At 36.6% G+C, this 18,460-nt stretch overlaps 1 protein-coding gene across 6 annotated transcripts in view; it reads left to right on the top strand.

Annotated features, from left to right (window-relative positions):
* Positions 1-9,183, top strand: part of MARK1 (microtubule affinity regulating kinase 1) — a 141,383-nt gene extending 132,200 nt beyond the window's left edge. For 4 of the 6 annotated variants that reach the window (XM_067729716.1, XM_067729715.1, XM_067729713.1 and 1 more), the window contains 2 exons: positions 2,771-2,815; positions 6,658-8,781. In XM_067729716.1, the coding sequence (XP_067585817.1) occupies positions 2,771-2,815; positions 6,658-7,012 (400 nt within the window). In that variant the 3' untranslated portion in view covers positions 7,013-8,781. Of the gene's footprint in view, positions 1-2,770; positions 2,816-6,657 lie in introns of all 6 variants that reach the window. The other 2 variants (XM_067729714.1, XM_067729717.1) reach the window with 2 other exon arrangements.
* Positions 9,184-18,460: the final 9,277 nt, after the last annotated feature.

Genomic DNA, 18,460 nt, shown 5'->3' with positions numbered 1-18,460 from the left:
TTCTCCGGGGCCGCTTGTCACCCTGCGAACAGGTTTGGCTTTACAAGTATGTCTGCGTTCGCAGCAGTGCATGAGGGTAGCATTTTGTGGTTCAGGATGACACCATCTAATACCCCCCTGACGACTTAATGCGGGAAGACAAGCAAGCATGGGTTTCCGTCCCGGGATGAACCTGCTGAGCTCTTTAGCAGCTGGCAGACGGGACGGGCAGCTGATCTTTCTGCGTTTGCGGCGTGTTGAGCTTTCGGGGGCTGGAGGCTTAGAGATAAGCTAGAGAACCTCTCAGGGCCTCATTATTTAACATTCTCAACTCAGCCGTCAGGTTATCGTCCTTCCCACTGGTCTCGTCTTCTTAATTCCATCGTGGGTTCAAGGCCGGCCTTTCTCTCTGTTCCCTTTGCCTTCCTCACTTCACTCTGCCTAAAGCCTGAAGAAATGGGGCCGCACGCTGACGACCCCGTGGGACCCTCACCGGCACCCGGGGTGCTGGGGGGCAGGGCTGGCTCTGAGCACAGTGCAGGGGCCAAGACGCCTCCAGACTCGGGGACCAGCTAAGTCCCCAACGTGCCACTGAAGGCGTTAAAAGATGAAGAAAATAGGATTTTATAGGGGAAAAAAGTAAAGGAATTTGGGTTATTAATCTTTAAGAAAAGAAGGATAAAGAATAGTCCAGAGTTAATCGTTCATGTATTTGAAAACCATTATCACAAAGAAGAAACGAGCTAGTAGTTCTCCTTGGCCAGTAAGAAGCTGGACACCAGAATGGCCACATGAGAGAGTTGTTTTCTGGTTTTAAGAAAGAACTTTCTAATTAGGAAAGCGATTTATACTAGACTAATCTGTCAAGGGAGGATGTAGACGTACTATTTCCAAAGTCTTTTAAATAGCATTTAGAATGATATGCTTTGGATCAGTGCTATATACCTACTGTACAAACAGGAGATTGGATCAAACCTTAGGATTTTTTAACCATAGTTCTTACATAGGGAGTAACCTGATTGGTTCAGCTGATTATATATAAGATATTTGGCTTTCCTTTAAGTTTTAAATATCGGAGAACCATGCTTCACTGCATTTGCTGTTACAGCCAGCGGCACGTTCTGTATCCCTAGATGCTTCCCACCATGGCTGCTGGGAGCTGACTTAACTGGACTATTTGAAACCATTGCCAAATAGCAGAAATTCTTCCAGTCAGTGTTACTAGTGGCATCCAGGAAGGCAGGAACAGGGTATGGGAAACGATGTGACGAGTCAGTTGCTTTTTCCACAATTAACAGCAAGGGAAGTAGGGTCTAAGGGATGTTTCATTCCTAATGCTTACACTTGGGCAGCAGTCTGCTAGCAGTGATTCATAAGGCAAAGTATAAATAGGACAGAAGAGTCCAGTGAGACGTATGTCCCTTCCTGCTAAAGGAATTTTATCTTAGCAGCAGGAATCAACAGCATTATTATCTTTCTTGCCCAGCTGGTGGACTGCCCTTCAGTACATCTACATGTAACTCAAAATATACATTTCACTTTGAGCCTGCTCAAAAAATGTTTGGTTTATTTCAGTGTGCTATAATAAAAATAGGTTTGTGTAGATGGCTTTGAACTTTTATTATACCTCCCAATGAAAATGCTAGTTATTAAAAATAGAAATTTAAGAAACCCCATTTGAATGTGAGAATGCATCTTATGATCCTTTTTAATTCAGATAGGAAAGTGGTTTTTACATAATATTTTTGTCAAGAAAGCCCTAGAGTTAAAGACCCTGAGAAGCATATAAGACATTCATATTTTTAACCATGAGTTGAAGTTTTAGAGCTTATTGTACTGCTGGATTTTCTTAATTTGGGGAATGAGGAAGGTGGCACTGATTTTATTCCTGTTGCATTTATTTTACGTAAATAATATAAATGTTACTGAAATGGTTAAAACATTAAGAAAATGTGGACTTGAGGGTTTCAGTTGGTGACTTTTCCAGCTATTTAATAGTATTTTGCTATCACCAGCCTTCTCTTAATCTATTTAAACTGGTTTATAACTTGATACTCCTATGTTAGATACTTAATTACCTTTGAAAATGACAGTTAAAATTTTGGCAGACTTCAAAAATACTAATTACATTCAACAAAAGAACAATTAGTGGAGTTTTCCTGGTTTTACTTCACAGGTGGATGTCCAGGTAAGATCAATGTTTCTGTTTAAGTTTGAATTCATGTCTTTAGACTCACCTGCTTGGATAGGCTGTTTGGTTTGCTATAATATTTTATCATGTGCATGAATCATTAGCATAACTTCTGAAATAAGTTACTTGCATATTTAAAAACTAGTATTTATTTTTAGAAGTACTTATGTGTTGAGCTTTATTTCTAACTGCAAGATTAATTTATATTTTTCTAAATTGAGCGACTACTCAAACCATGTTTAATAACCATTATGAAGTTAAACCTTGCTGTTGATAATTATTAAATAGTTTTGACTTTAGATTGACCTAAGCTAAACCAAGAGGTAAATTATGACTTTAAAATCGTGGCTGGGAATTGGAAGATCACGTAAAAATCCTAAACCATCACCTAGCATCTCCTCTATGACAATATACCCAGTAGACGCTCAATAAATGGTAGTCAAGTGTGGTTGTGATGAAAAACATAAGAAATGGTATTAGACTGACTAGTCATAGAAATCTGTCATGCTAGAAGTTTATTTTAAAATCATTTTAGATGTAGGTTTTCTTGGTATTTTTTTCACTTTTATCATTAAATCTCAACCTTCACTTTGTTTTGAGGGATCCAAGTGAAGGCGAAGCCAGTGGCAGAGCCGACACTTCAAGGTGAGGAGCCACTATTAATACTTCGCTGCTATAGGTCCCTGTGTGTGAAGACGTACTTTTGAAATACTTACAGCGCTTAATAAACATGGATAGAACTAATAACTAGATAGTATGTGTATTTAAAATTTTATATTGGTATGGGTTTTCCTAATGTTGCCTAGCATTTATTAAGTTTATTAACTTTAAGTTTGTGTTTTCTAAACATTATTTTGAATTGTATGCTTTATAGCCTTTCTGTCCTTTAAAAAACATGTCTTCGCAGAAGAATTAATAGATTAAAATGTACTGATCCTTTTCTCACTAAAATGATGTAAATAAAATCAGCCTTGGGACTTCCCTGGCAGTCCAGTGGTTAAGACTCTGCACTTCCACTGTAGGGGACTTGGGTTCGATCCCCGGTCGGGGAGCTAAGACCCCGCAGGCCTCGTGGCGCAGCAAAAAAAAAAAAAAAAAAAAAAATTAGTCTCAGTCAAATAATGCAGAACATGGAGGTTACCAAATACATAGGAAGATGTGATATTAGTAATATATTTTAGGGGACTCTTCATTCGTGGACCGCATTTCAAAACTCTCAACCTGCCGTACTTTATGGGTTACTTGACATTTAATACTGGTTGTGTGTTGGTTCTGGCAGCGGGTCTCAAACTTGAGCACATTCAGAATCAGGCGGAGGGCTTGAGGAGGCAGGTGGCTGAGCCCCACCCCTGGGGTTTGTGACTGTCAGGGAGGGGCACTGATGCCGCTGGTCTGGGGCCCACGTTAGTGACATGTTAGTACTTGTGTTCGTATTTATAAATGGGAAATTTAAGAAACGAAGGCATTCAATTATTTCGAGTGTACACCAGCATTAAGGGGTCCAGTATAAGTCTCAGAACCTTAACAAGCAGTTCCTCAGTAGGACAGAGGCCCAGCTTCACTCAGGAATTATATTTGAGCAGCTAAACCCAAGCCTCAGTTTAATTTCTCCTTTTTACAATTATTTGAAACGTAAAACAATGAGCTATGGAAAGACTTTAACGAGCATTCCTCTGTAGTCTTTTTATTTTACGAACTGTGCTGTATGTATGTTTAGTCATAGTCGTTGAAATATTTCTTTTTTGAGTTAGGTACCTGAATCACCATAGTAGGGAGCCAAGGAGAGGCAGGACAAATATTTTTAATGTCCTTCTGCCTATTGAGTAAACATGCAGGACTCTCGTTTTCAACTCCTCCCTCCCTTAGTCTAGAGCCCCCTTCTTGCATCCCAACCTGTCTTTCTACTCAATTTTCCTCTGAGACATTTAATCGTGTATAGGGTCACAAGTCGCTACTGATGTTGCAGTTAATCTGCATGCATTTATCTTTTTAATGTGACTACGTGTCTCTTTTGTTTGGTCATGGTTGAATTTTGCTTTTTGGTTTTTTGTCTGTTTGTCTGTTTTGCTTTTGAGCAAACTTATTTGATACCTACTATCTATAAGGTACTGGCTGGTCATTTAATCCTCATAACAACCAAGTGAAAAGTATCCAATTTACAGATCAATAAGCAGTAAGGAGCATCGCGGGGACCAAACCAGTTACAGTGAGGTTCTGTCCTTTCAGAGGGATGGTTGGGCAGGTGGTGAATAGCAGACTGCGTGGGCGTTGGCTGTGTTGTACCACTTACCTCGCTGTATAACTTTTAAGAAAGTTACTTTAACTGTTTGTGCCCATGCGTCCTCATTCTGACTGCCTCCTAGGGTTGTTGTGAGGGGTAAATGAGTAAATAATACATGTTAGGCACTTAGAACAGTTCCTGGTACCTAGTAAGTACTCAGTAAATGTTAGTGGTTACTATTGGTGTCAGTATTTCCAGGCACTTTCTACAGTTAATGTTACCAGTGCTGATGCCTTTGAAATACAGGTAGAAAAATATCTTGTATGTGCCTGTTGTCTTAAGGTCACCAGGTTTCCTTGAGGGAATGGAAGGAAAACTATACTTGGAATGAAACATCTGATTTCTAGTCTTTGCTTTCCAACTCATTAGCTCTATTACCTCAGGAAAGTAATTTACATTTCCTAGCCATCGGTTCTGTTTTGAAAATGAGTGTTCAATCAAGTGATGTCGTGGGTGCGTCCCCACCCTAGCAGGCTGATTCCATGGCCCGCATTGTACACGTGGTCCCAGTGAATGATACTGGTCGGATCTGCACACCCAGAGGCCTGTGATGCCATGGCTTAGATTCAGTGAGCAAAAAAGAGAATAATAGAGAAGCCACTGAGATAAATGCTCTCCATACTTTGGAAATTTATTTTCTGTACTTACTCCTTTCCTGCTTTTCTCAAGCTTGCATAGGTGGCAGAGCTCTGTCAGCCCAGATATCTAGGAATGAGGAGGAAAGCATATGTAAATGTATACATAAAAATCGATACATATAAATGTATACGTGAATATACTTTATATGGTAGTGATATAAAATCTATAAACAGATACAAAATATTTATATAGTAGAATATAAACTTTCAAAGTACATCATATTTTTCTTTAAATCACATGTAAGTGAGATAGATTAACAAGTTAAAATTGTGACATCTGTGGATAATTGCTCAACAAATTTAATTACAGCATCTTCTGAATCATAAGTAATCTATGAATTTTACCTTTCTTGGATTATTTGAAGTAGGTTTTCTGATACTGTATTATTTATGGGAGACCTACGATAAGGAAAATCCAATAAGGTTCATTCATTTAACAAATACGTGTTAATCATCTACTGTTTGCCTAGCACAGTTCTAAATGTCTGAGATGTATCAGTGAACAAAACAGACAAAACTCCTTACCCTCCTGGCCTTTGCAATCTAGCGGTGGAGACAGACAATAAATAATAAACATAATAAATGAATTAAATACTATGTAAGAATGTGATAAGTACTATAGAGGAAAAAATAGCAGGGTGAGGAGGTTGGCCATGCCAATGTAGGAGCTGGGGGTGCAGTAGGGTAGTTAGGGTAGACCCCATGGAGAAAGTGAGCAGAAACTTGAAAGAAGTAAGGGAGTTAGTCATGCATCTATGTGAGGGAAAAGCATTCGTGGCAGAGGGAACAGCCTGTGTTAGAGCCATAAGGCAAGAGCATAGCCCGTATGTTCGGAGAATAGTATGGAGGCCAGTGGGTCTTGATGGGAGCAAGGAGGAAAATAATAGATGAAGGGTTGGGGTTGGGAGTTGGAGTATAGATCATGTGGAGCCTTGTAGACTGTTTGAAGGATGTCTTTAGCAAAACGTTGAAATCATTAGAACTGATGTCTACACTCCTGCGTGTGGTGTGGCCTGACGTCTTCACCCCATTGCAGTACCACGTTCTTTCACAGCATCATCAGGTACAAGTAATCCCTCTGTAGCCGTTACTGCTCTCCTTGTCCCCAGTCCTTCTCCTACCCAAAAAAGGTAAAAAAGAAAGGAAATTTTTCATTGTATTTCAAAAATGTGTATTTATAAGCAGCATGCTAGTGGTATCCATTTTGTATAAATGTACAGAAAATGGAGGATATGCATTTTCCAACTTAAACGGAGAAATATGGAGGAAAAGTACTAAATTTTTTACTTTGGGATGCAAACTTATTTCCCACAAACAAATATCTTTAAGAAAATGTGCTATTTTAAATGGAAGATATTAATAAAAGTCAAAACAGATGGCGTCCTGGAGTCTGGTTTTTGTAACAGCAAGATGATACAAATCTTTGTATCTGCTTGAAGGTAGTCTGCAAACTGGGTAGTTTTATTAAGCACTGGGTTATGACCACTTAGATTTTATGTGTGTTTTGATTTCTTTGCTGAATGGAATTTTTGTTTTCATTTTTTCCCCCCTCTGTCCTCTTATTCCAGAAGTACAACAGGGGAACCAAAAGAAAGAGACAAGGAGGAGGGTAAAGATTCCAAGCCACGTTCTTTGCGGTTCACGTGGAGTATGAAGACCACTAGTTCAATGGACCCCAGTGACATGATGAGAGAAATCCGGAAAGTGTTAGACGCAAATAACTGTGATTATGAACAAAAAGAGAGGTTTTTGCTTTTCTGTGTCCATGGAGATGCCAGGCAGGATAGCCTTGTGCAGTGGGAGATGGAGGTCTGCAAGTTGCCACGGCTGTCCCTCAATGGGGTCCGCTTCAAGCGAATATCCGGGACTTCTATTGCCTTTAAGAACATTGCATCTAAAATAGCAAATGAGCTTAAGCTGTAAAGAAACTCAAATTTATACAGGATCAGGGAAGATACATCCATATATGAGGTACAGTTTTTGAATGTACTGGCAATGCTTAATGTGATCGGCCTGTGAATCTCCCCATGTAGATTTTGCCCTTACTGCAATAAGGTTATACATAGTTATGAACTGTAAAATTAAAGTCAGTATGAACTATAATAAATATCTGTAGCTAAGAAAGTAGGTTCACATGTACAGGTAAGTATATTGTGTATTTCTGTTCATTTTCTGTTTATAGAGTTGTATAATAAAACAGATGATTGCTGAAAAACCTGTATAGTTGTCTAGATTTCTGCACGTAAATGTACGTTTGATGCTTTGAGTTGAAAATGTTCTTTCTGTTATTTACATTCTGGTGGGTTTTTTAAATTCTTACCTCCATCATGCAATTTTAAAAATTGAGAGTTGTGTCCAGAATTAAAAGTGCACAGAAATAGTCTTTACAATTATAGCATGGACTTTTTAAAATTATTTTTAAATCATATTTAAATTTAAACCAGAAGCTGATAAATAGATCAGCTTTATTATACACAGAACTACTCCTGCTTATCTTTGCTCTTATCCTTGTTATCAGACAAGGTTTAGTTGAGAAGATACAAAATGTTTACAGTGTTGGCACTTAGCGTTTTTAAAATAAAGTACGTGAAAATAATAATAGCTTTGCCTTGAGCTGACTAAGAAGTACTGGGGAAGAAGTTAAACCTACATCAAATTTCTTTTGAACTTTAAAGTATTTTCTGGCCCACTGCTAATTGTAGCAGCAAAATTTAAAAGAATCAGTACTTCATCTGGCTATTATAATGTAAAATGTCACTTAGGTTTGCTCCCTTCCAAATCCCACAGCATTAATTGCGGAAGTACAATAATATTGGGACTGTTTCATAGCACAAACTCATCTTTACAGTGTTGATCAATGCATCAGTTAAGAAATAATGCCACCTCAGGAATTAACTGGCATTGGGAGCATTTGCCTCATGCGCCTCCCAGCCTCTTCACCCACCCCCGGCACATATCTGTCATTACTTAAGAGACTTCCGAGCAAAACATGCTATTTATAGCAGTATATTATTGATTTACGCTTATGTGGTTGTTCAGTTGGTTCCCATGTGACCTGTTTGTTTTTAATATTTTGCCAGATTTCTTGTATTTATTCCACATCATTGTGCCTATAATGTGCAGCTTTGTAATTGGCATTTGCCTACTTTTCTTTCATAATTAGTGATAGATGCGATGTAAAACCACTAGTAAAGGTACATTTTAATACTTGTTATTTTCTACTGAATTAGCCTTGGAGGTTGACTGTGCAATGTTATTTAATGTTGTAATTACTGTAATATCAGCATATGGGCCCCATCTTCACACTCCTGAGAAATAGAAAGTGTATTCCAATTTTATCAGTTTAAAGGAAAATAAAGCTGTGATTGAATACTGTAATTCTAGCCTACATTAGAAAGTTCTAAGCGTAGGTGATGTGCCATTCCATGATGGCTTCCAGACTAGGGTGATCTGTACTGTACTGTGACGTAGCTTTCTTCTGTAAAGTTCTGTTCTAAAATGAAGTGTATTTTTGCCTTAGCAAAGGATGGTGTTTGGAAAAAAAAAAACCCAACAACTGTGTAGCCCCTTTTTAACCTAGTGTTCATTCAAAACAATTGACGCAAATCTTTATTCACCTTCACTGGTGCACACTGAAATTTTACTTGAACAGTTCTCATAATAAAGCACTTGTCTTTTGCTCTTTATCAGAATGTGAATTACCTGTTTTCTAGGGCAAAAGTATTCTGTATGGGGAGTTTATTTTGTGTGTGCTAAATTTAGTTGATGGGGGGAAAGCTGTGTAGGTTTCCAAGATGTCATTATGACAAGAAAAATTTAGTCTTTTTTATTGGAGTTCCTATCAATTAAAACACTTTTTAAAAAATAGACATGCCTTTTCCAAGGCAAAAAACTGATGTTTCGCATTTTCTCACTCTGATTCTGTGTTTGTGGGCAAGGAATTTTACTTCAATATTTTTTATGAACTAGAAATGAAATCTTAATATTCACTTTAGATTTTCCCATTTTATATGGCGACATAACTTTTTTTTTGAAGATTTAGAGGAATTTTATAGTATGTTTGCATAAATAAATACCAGTTTATGTTCACTGGCTATGTGATATCAGGATTTCCTTCATTTCTGTTTAAGTATGATTTGCTATAACATCCCTAATATTAAATTATTTTGTAGAGACTTGGGCACAGTATTTAATTTGATAAATAAAAATTTGGTAAATAATAAGTTGAAATACACTCTAGAATCTTGACCCAATAAGGTAGACCTTGATTTAAAACCCAAAAGACCTTATTGTGAGGTGATTTTCACCATTGGTACCATTTCACAATGTGGACAACAAAACGGCATGTGATGAGTGAGACATCAATTTACTATAAATAAGTGATTTACAGCATGTGTCAATGAATCAAGATCTCTGCCTTCATTTTTAAAATACCTATTGAGGTACCTACTGTGCCTTAAGGTATATAAAGGAATTGTAAAAGAGGGTTCCTACTTCTCCAAAATTTTGGTCCATTTGGGAAGACAAAATCTAAACATGCACAAGGCAAAAAAACACACACTCAAATAGGAGACAGCGAAAGTGCTCAATCACAAAGAATAGCTGCTATAAGAATTCAGAGGGGGCGAGTGCTGTATGAACATGAGAAAGGAAGGAATTCGAGGATGGATAAAATTCAAGGGGCAGAATGGAAGGAACATGTGAGAAAAGGTTTGAAGTTAATAATGGCTGTAAGACACATGTGAGAAATGAACCACTTGTTCTAGGGAGTTGACAGGGTTCACCTAAGTTGATGGATAGACGATTATGTAAAGCATTGATTGGCAGCCTCAGCTTGGACTTGACCTGTGGTCAGAGGGGAGTAGTTAGGGCTTTCGAAGCCCAGGAAATACCTAATAAATTGGTTGTAAAAGAAGAGCAATTCATTAATTTAGCAATTTTGTCAAGTACCAACATACATCAGATTCTAGGTTCTGGGAAAACAGCAGTAAAAAAAAAAAAAAAAAAATCTGTTATAGAAATTTGTGGGATGATTGAAGGCTAGATAGAGCCAGGAAGATCTTTTCAGAGACTATTAGCAATAAAGCATGTATGAAATAGTCTAGATAGAGGTGGTTAACACAGGATCAAAAGGAGCATATATTTGAGAGACCTTTCAAAAGGTGCATCAGCAAGATAGCATGAGTAGGATATGGACTATAAAAGGGAGGAGTGGGTGGCACAGAGAGCTTCCTGGCATATGATTCAGGTTTGCAGCTTGCATATGAAGACTTCCACTTTCATCTAACATGGATAACAAGTACTAGAGTTATCCTTCCACCTAAAACAAGAAAAAGACAAAAATATATGAAACAACAGATTCATACAGTGTTTTCATTTTGATGAAATGTTTTCAGGACATTGTGTATCAGTCAGTGGAGGACAGTGATCCCTAAGAGGAAACACATGAACCCGGGGACTGACCCAGCTGTCTGCCTCAGGAGAATTTCTGGGCAGTGGCATATGGAGGGGAAATGCAGTGGAAGCTCCTCATTAAGGAGTCAGAGCTGAGAGACCAGGGACACCAAGACAGCTAAAGTCTGGAGGGGAGAGAGCTGTACCAAAACCCCAGAGATATGCAGAGATTGGTGCATGCATGTGAGAAAACTGCATGAAGCCAATGAAAGAACCACCTGAAAAATTGGAACAGTCATCAAACTGCATACAGAAGTAGTGCCTGCTCCAGTCAGTCACAGTGAAAAACCTCATAATTCATGGGTCAGTGGGTACTCAGTTTTGCCTAAGTAGTTGGAACCAGTTAGCCCTGCATTAAATACTGCATTGGTCCTGCTTAACAAAGTTTAACAAGCAATATCCAGGAGAACTATTTCTAAGTAACTTATGTTCCAGAACAGACCTCAAGAATATTAATAGGAATACAAAGTGTGCATCACCTGACATGGTAATAATATTCACAATACAGTCCCACAATAAACCCCACACCATTGCTCAGCAACTCATAATCAAGAGGGAGCTCAACTCCCAGCTACTCCTGAGTAGCAAAGAGATTGAATCTCACATCTGGCACCCCAAATTTTAAGACCTGAAACCATAAAACTAGAAGAAGACGTAGGTGGTAAACTCCTTGACTTTTGTCTTGGCAATGATTTTTTTGTTTTGACAACAAAAGCAAACATAAACGAATGGGGTTTACTATATTAAACTAAAAAGCTTCTGCACAGCAAAGGAAACCATCAACAAAATGAAAAGGCAACCTACAGAACTGGAGGAAATATTTACGAATCATATATCTGATAAGGGGCTAATATGCAAAATATATAAAGAACTCATACTACTCAATAGCAAAAAATTAAAAATTAATAAAAAACAATTTAAAAATCAGCATTCTCTGAATAGACATTTTTCCAAAGAAGACATATAAGTGGCCAAAAGGTATATGAAAAAGTGATCAACATGACTAAAAATCAGAGAAATGCAAATCCAAATCACAGATATCACCTAACGCCAATTAGAGTGGCTATTTTCGAAAAGACAAGATAACGAATGTTGGTGAAAAGGTGGAGAAAAGGGAAGGTGCACTGTTGGTAGGAATGTAAATTGATGCAGCCACTATGGAAAACAGTATGGAAGTTCCTCAAAAAAATTAAAAATAGGGCTACCATATGATCCAGCAATTCCACTTTTGGGTATTTATCTAAAGGAGGGAATGGGAAAAGGTATTTCATGAAAATGGAAATGAAAAGAAAGCTGGGGTAGCAATACTTAGACAAAATAGACTTTAAAACCTAGGATATAAGGACTTCTGTGGCAGTCCAGTGGTTAAGACTTTACCTTCCAATGCAGTGGGTGCAGGTTTGATCCTCGGTCAGGGAGCTAAGACCCCACATGCCTCATGGCCCAAAACATAAAACAGAAGTAATAGTGTAACAAATTCAATAAAGACTTAAAAAAAAAAAAAAAAAAAAACTAGGCTATAAAAGAAACAAAGAAGGGCATTCCATAATGATAACAGAATCAATCCAACAAGTAGATAAAACAGTTGTAAATATATATGCACCCAACAAAGGAGCACTTAAGTATATAAAGGAAATATAAACAAACATAAAAGAAGAAATTGACAGTAGCACAATAATAATAGGGAATTTTAACACCACACTTACATCAATGAACAAATTATTCAGACAGAAAATCAATAAAGAAAACACTGGCCTTAAATGACACATTAGATCACGTGGCCTTAATAGATACATAGAGAACATTCCATCCAAAAGCAGCAGAATATGCATTCTTTTCAGAGCCCATGGAACATTTTATAGGATACATCACATGTTAGGCCACAAAACTAGTCTCAATAAATTTTTAAAAATTGAAATCATGTCAAGCATCTTTTCCAACCACAACACTATCAGACTAGAAATTAACTAAAAGAAAAAAACTGCAGAAAGACAAATATGTGGAAGCTAAACAATATGCTACTAAACAATCAATGGGTCACTGAAGAAATCAAAGAGGAAATCAAAAAATACCTTAGGACAAATAAAAATGGAAACACAACAACCCCAAATCTATGGGGCACAGGAAAAGCGGTTCTAAGTGGGAGGTTAATGGCAATACAAGCCTACCTCAGGGAACAAGAAAAATCTCAACCTAAAATTACACTTAAAGGAAATAGAAAAAGATGAACAAAAGTATCCCAAAGATAGTAGAAGGAAAGAAATCATAAAGATCAGAACCAAAAATAAATAGAGACTAAATAAACAACAGAAAAGATCAATGAAACTAAGAGCTGGTTCTCTGAAAAGACAAACAAAAGTGATAAGCCTTTAGCCAGACTCATCAAGAAAAATAGTGAGGGCCCAAATAAATAAAATCAGAAATGAAAAAGAAGTTACAACCAACACCACAGAAATACAAAAGACCCTAAGATTACTACAGAAAATTAATACCAGTAAAATGGACAACCTAGAATAAATGGATAAATTCCTAGGAACATACCATCTCCCAAGACTGAATCAGGAAGAAATAGAAAGTAAGAACAGAACAATTACCAGTATTGAAATTGAATCAGTAATATTAAAAAAAAAAAAAAAACTCCCAACAAAGAAAAGCCCAGAACCAGAGGGCTTCACAGGTGAATTCTACCAAACATTTCAAGAAGAGTTTGCACCTTTTCTTCTCAAACTATTCCAACATATCAAAGAAGAAGGAATGCTTTCAGAACTCATTATATGAGACCAGCATCACCCTGATACCAAAAAAGGTATCAGACAAAGACACCACAGAAAAAGAAAATTACAGGTATATATCACTGATGAACATAGATGGAAAAATCCTCAATAAAATATTAGCAAACCATTCATGAATACATTAAAGGGATCATACACCATGGTCAAGTGAGTTGTATCCCAAGGATACAAGGATGGCTTGATATCCACAAATCAATCAATGTGATACACCATATTAACAAATTGAAGAATAAAACTCATATGATCATCTCAATAGATGTAGAAAGAGGTTTTGACAAAACTAAACATCCATTTATGGTAAAAACTCTCCAGAAAGTGTGCATAGAGGGAACATACCTCAACACAATAAAGGCCATATATAATAAGCCCACAGTTAGCATCATACTCAACAGTGAAAACCTGAATTTTTTTCCTCTAAGATCGGGAACAAGAAAAGGAAGCCCCTTCTCACCACTTTTGTTCAACATAGAAATGGAATTCCTAGCCACAGCAATCAAACAAGAAAAATAAATAAGAGGAATCCAAATTAGAAAGAAATAGGTAAAAGTATCACTGTTTGCTGATGGCATTATACTATATAGAGAATATCATAAAGATGCCAGCAAAAATACTATTGTAACTATTAAATGAATTCAATAAAGTTGCAGGATACAAAATTAACATACAGAAATCTGTTGCATTTCTATACACTAACAACAAATTGTCAGAGGAATTAAGAAAACATTCCTATTCACAATAAAAGAATAAAATACCTAGGAATAAATCTAAGCAAGAAGGTAAAATCTGCACACCAAAAACTATAAGACCCTGTAGAAAGAAACTGAAGACAACACAAACACATGGAAAACTGTACCACGCTTATGGATAGGGAGAATTAATGTTGCTAAAATGATCATACTCTCAAGGCAATCTATAGAGTCAGTGCAATCCTTATCAAAATACCAATGGCATCTTTCACAGAACTAGAACAAATAATTCCAAAATTTGCATGGGAACACAAAAGACCCCAAATAGCCAAAACAATCTTGAGAAAGAACAAAACTGGCTGTATCAAACTATAGACGCTGTTTAGTTTACATCCTCCCTGATTTCAAACTACAGTAATCAAATTACAAATCTACAGTAATCAAAACAGTAAGGTATTGGCACAAAAACAAACACATAGATCAATGGAACAGAACAAAAAGCCCAGAAATAAACCCACATGTATATGGTCAATCTGTGACTAAGGAGGCATAAAATGGGGGAAAGACAGCCTCTTCCATAAATGGTGTTGAGAGAACTGTACAGCTACATGCAAAATAATCAAACTGGACTACTTTTCTTACACCATATACAAAAATGAACTCGAAATTGATTAAAGACTTAAATGTAAGACCTGAAACCATAAAACTTCCAGAAGAAAACATAAGCAGTATGCTCTAAAGTGAAATAAGCCAGTCACAAAATGACAAATATTGTATGATTCCACTTATGTGATGTAGCTCATAGTTAATTTCATAGGGACAGAAAGTAAAATTATTTTCAGGGGCTGGAGGAAGAGGAAATGGAGAGTTGTTGTTTAATGGGTTTAGAGTTTCAGTTTTGTAAGATGGAAATAATTCTGGAGAATGGTTGCACAACAATGTGAATGTACTCAACAACACTGAACTCTACACTTATAAATGATTAAGATGGTCAATTGTATATGCATACCTTAGCACAATTAAAAACAAGAACAGCAACAACAACAAAGGGCAGAAATAACCCTAGCTCATAAGAGTCATGCCCTCACTGTAGGTATGCACATATTCTTAATTATTATTGTTTTCTAAAATCAGCTTGGCTTCATTTAGCAGGCCTCTTTCAATGTTTTCCTTTCAAGATAGGTGATTCCAAATTTGTATACTTTCAGGTAACTTTGTGTCTTAAAATTGCCTTTTGTCCTCCCTTTAGAGTGGACTGATTTGGGGGAAAGAATACCTGGCAAGTACTAGAAAACATGATGTTGGAGATTCTTCCCCAGTGGCATTTGAATTTCACTAGCATCAAAATGGTCTCTGTTCTCTCTCTAAAACAACAGTCCCCCTTTTCACTTTTCCTACAGCTGTTTTTCAGCTGTTCTCTCCAGCAAATGAAAAATGGATTCTTACTATCGTTATTATTTGAAAATTAAATGACCTCCAAGTAGATATGCAACAGACATATTTTTTTCTTAGCTACTTGTGAAGGGGCTGGACAGGGTGAAGTAATCCAAGCACTTTTGCTTCAGATGTCAAGTACAAAATGGGATCTAAAACTTGAGCAGTAAATTAATGCTTTCTTTAAACTGCTTCTTTTAAAAGTTATGATCCTGTTTGTTAAAGGGATTTTATTAACTATGGAAAGAAATGAACTCATGAAATGAAACCATGTAGAGCTCTTAGAATATGCCTGGCACTTTGTAAGACCCTAATAAATGTTAGACACAATAGAAGTTTGCTGTTATTATTTTTCTTATTTGTTGCCAGTATTTCTCAGCTTGTTGTTTGTCTTTTATTTCTCTTAATGCTGTCTTCTGAATTACTGGTCTATCCTTTATAATTTCTTTCATCACTCTTAACCATAAAAAGTCTTCTCCAATCCAGACATTTAACAAATGTTTATTTTCTTACAGTTATAAAAAAAGAAATGAATCCAGACTGAGAAACTGGTTCAGATTTTTAAACTCTTGTGCATGTTGTATTCCCAGAATATCATGGACAGATGTGACCTGAGAAATCATTTCATTCGCACCCTCATTTCTCTGATGAGGAAACAGGATTCAAAGATGTCATAATGATTTGGTCCAAAGTCTGGCCCAGGAAGGTTTTACACTCTGGTCTCTGTGCTGCCAGTACTTTCCAGCATCCTCACCAACATCCCCTTTTATATTTCTCTTCGTGGAACCATCTTCAGAAAAGTTTGGTCTTTTGAGCTGCATTCGAGTAATGATGCATTTGTCAGTCAAAGATTTGGGTCAGGGTGAGATAACCCCTGCCACCATATTGAATGGATATAATCCCAGCCCAAAGCACAGAAATGCCATACCATTTTTTAAAAAATCTTTGACACGTTGAAATGGTTGTTAGTTCCAGTTATTACCAGAGGAAACCACTAGAGGTCACAGAAAACCACTGTCCGGGATGCAGTGCTTGTGTCCTACTACCCACAGTGGTTGGAACACTACAGACCTGTCTATACAACAGACACCCCGTTGCCCTAGAAAAGTGCTTGGTCTTGTGGCCCACATTCTTTAGATTTAACTAAGAGAACGTTTATTTCTTCTGCCTACACATGGATTTGAGGCTAACATTCTTTGCTGCTTCAGTTGAATTTTCCACGTTTTTGATTCACTCAGGTTGTTTAAAATGTCCTTCCATTGGGCTACAAAGGCACTCTCAACTTCATTCCATTGGATCCCTCATATCAAAATGTAATGGTTTTATAAATTTTCTGGAACTTGATGGAATTCTGCATTCTTTTCATATTGTGTGAGTCTAATAGGGTCAAAAACCTAGAGATATTAACATATTAAAAAACCCCATAGTCTTTTATAACCACATTCTTTTCATACTGTACACATTTTTTCTCTTAGAATACTGTGATGAGCCAATGGCTTTTCATTGACTCAATTTGTTTCAATTATTTGTGGTCATTAGTTGTATGTGTGTGTGTGTGTGTGTGTTTTTGACCAAAATGTTATGTTAGCTAAAGCAGTCCTTTAACTGGCCCAGGTAGCCTAAAATGCACAATATTTACTTGTCTTTGCTTTCTAGTAGCAAGATATCCCAAGCCCATCTTACACCTTCTGTATCCCAGACATGCATTTGGCCAATTTTTCCTAAGCCGCATTTCCTTTCCATGGAAATTGATATTAGAAACCAAACTCTGGGCACTAGAGGTGCTTATCTGACTTTGTGCTATTAGGATGATGTGAGCTGTAGGCCACTTCAGTAGACAGAGATGGAAAAAAAATACCTCTCTATCTATCTATCCATCTATCTATATGTACGCACTCATATGTAATAAGTTCATAGCCATTTTCAGTTTAGTCCTAACATTACTTCACAGCTGTAATATTTAAATTCTTAATTTTATATCCAAACTATAATTATGCCTTCTTTTATCATAAATGACACATATAATTGTCACTCTGAAGCTCTTGATTTATAACAAAGCAAACAGAATTACTGATTTATTTTACTTGCCAATAAAAGAAAAATGATCCAAAATAGTGATACCAGTATTAACAGTAACTATTAAACTGCTAACTGAAATTCAAATTTGTCTTTGTACTTACTTTTGTCCTTAGAGTGCACCAAAGGATATAGAATAAAATTACTTTGGTCTAGAGAACTCTGAAATAATCCCTCCTTCTGTGGGTTAGCAAAGTTCTGTTCAAATGGTTCCATTCATTTTCAGTTGAAGGGGTCAACATTTGACAGTTCTGAGTTCCTAATATTTTAGTTTCTGCTTTTTACTTTGGGCTGTATTCAGCCACAGGCAAAAGGGTAAGTCAGTTTTATTACTTCGCATCATGAAAATAAATAGAAATACCTCAACAGTTCAATCTTCTGAGCACTGAACAGGAATTTCATTTAGTCGCTGTCTGCCTCACTTACAATGACTCTGTGCAGAGCTATATGTGTGACATTTATATATGTGCATGAGAAACCCAGACAAACCCATTCTGACAAACTCATCCTATTCAATTTGTCTTAATACATTTGGAATCTACAGTTTCATGTCTCCAGTTAAATTTTCATTGTACTAAATTCTATCCTAAAATCAGAACTTTTTATTGACCTTCTTCCCCCACCTCACCCTCTGCCAGCTTCAAGTTTTTCTTTTCTCTTCCGTATATGATAGCATTCCCTTCTAATCAATACATTATTTGTGCTAAGTATTGTTGTATCAAACTAAATATTTACTTGGTTTTACTATATATAAGCCAAGATAGGTTTCCATGTTGCTGTTTTCTAAATACAGAACCAGTTATTAAAATATCTTAACCCACCTCCAGGAAATACATGATATTTTTATTATTTATTATATTCGAATATATATATATATATATATATATAAAATTGAGTGATGCTCTGTTGGCAAAGGAGAATACATATCA

The sequence above is a fragment of the Pseudorca crassidens genome, chromosome 2, assembly GCF_039906515.1.
Source record: "Pseudorca crassidens isolate mPseCra1 chromosome 2, mPseCra1.hap1, whole genome shotgun sequence".
NCBI lineage: Eukaryota > Metazoa > Chordata > Mammalia > Artiodactyla > Delphinidae > Pseudorca > Pseudorca crassidens.
The sequence above is the reverse complement of the archived record's forward strand: the minus strand, read 5'-3'. Positions and strand labels throughout refer to the sequence as shown.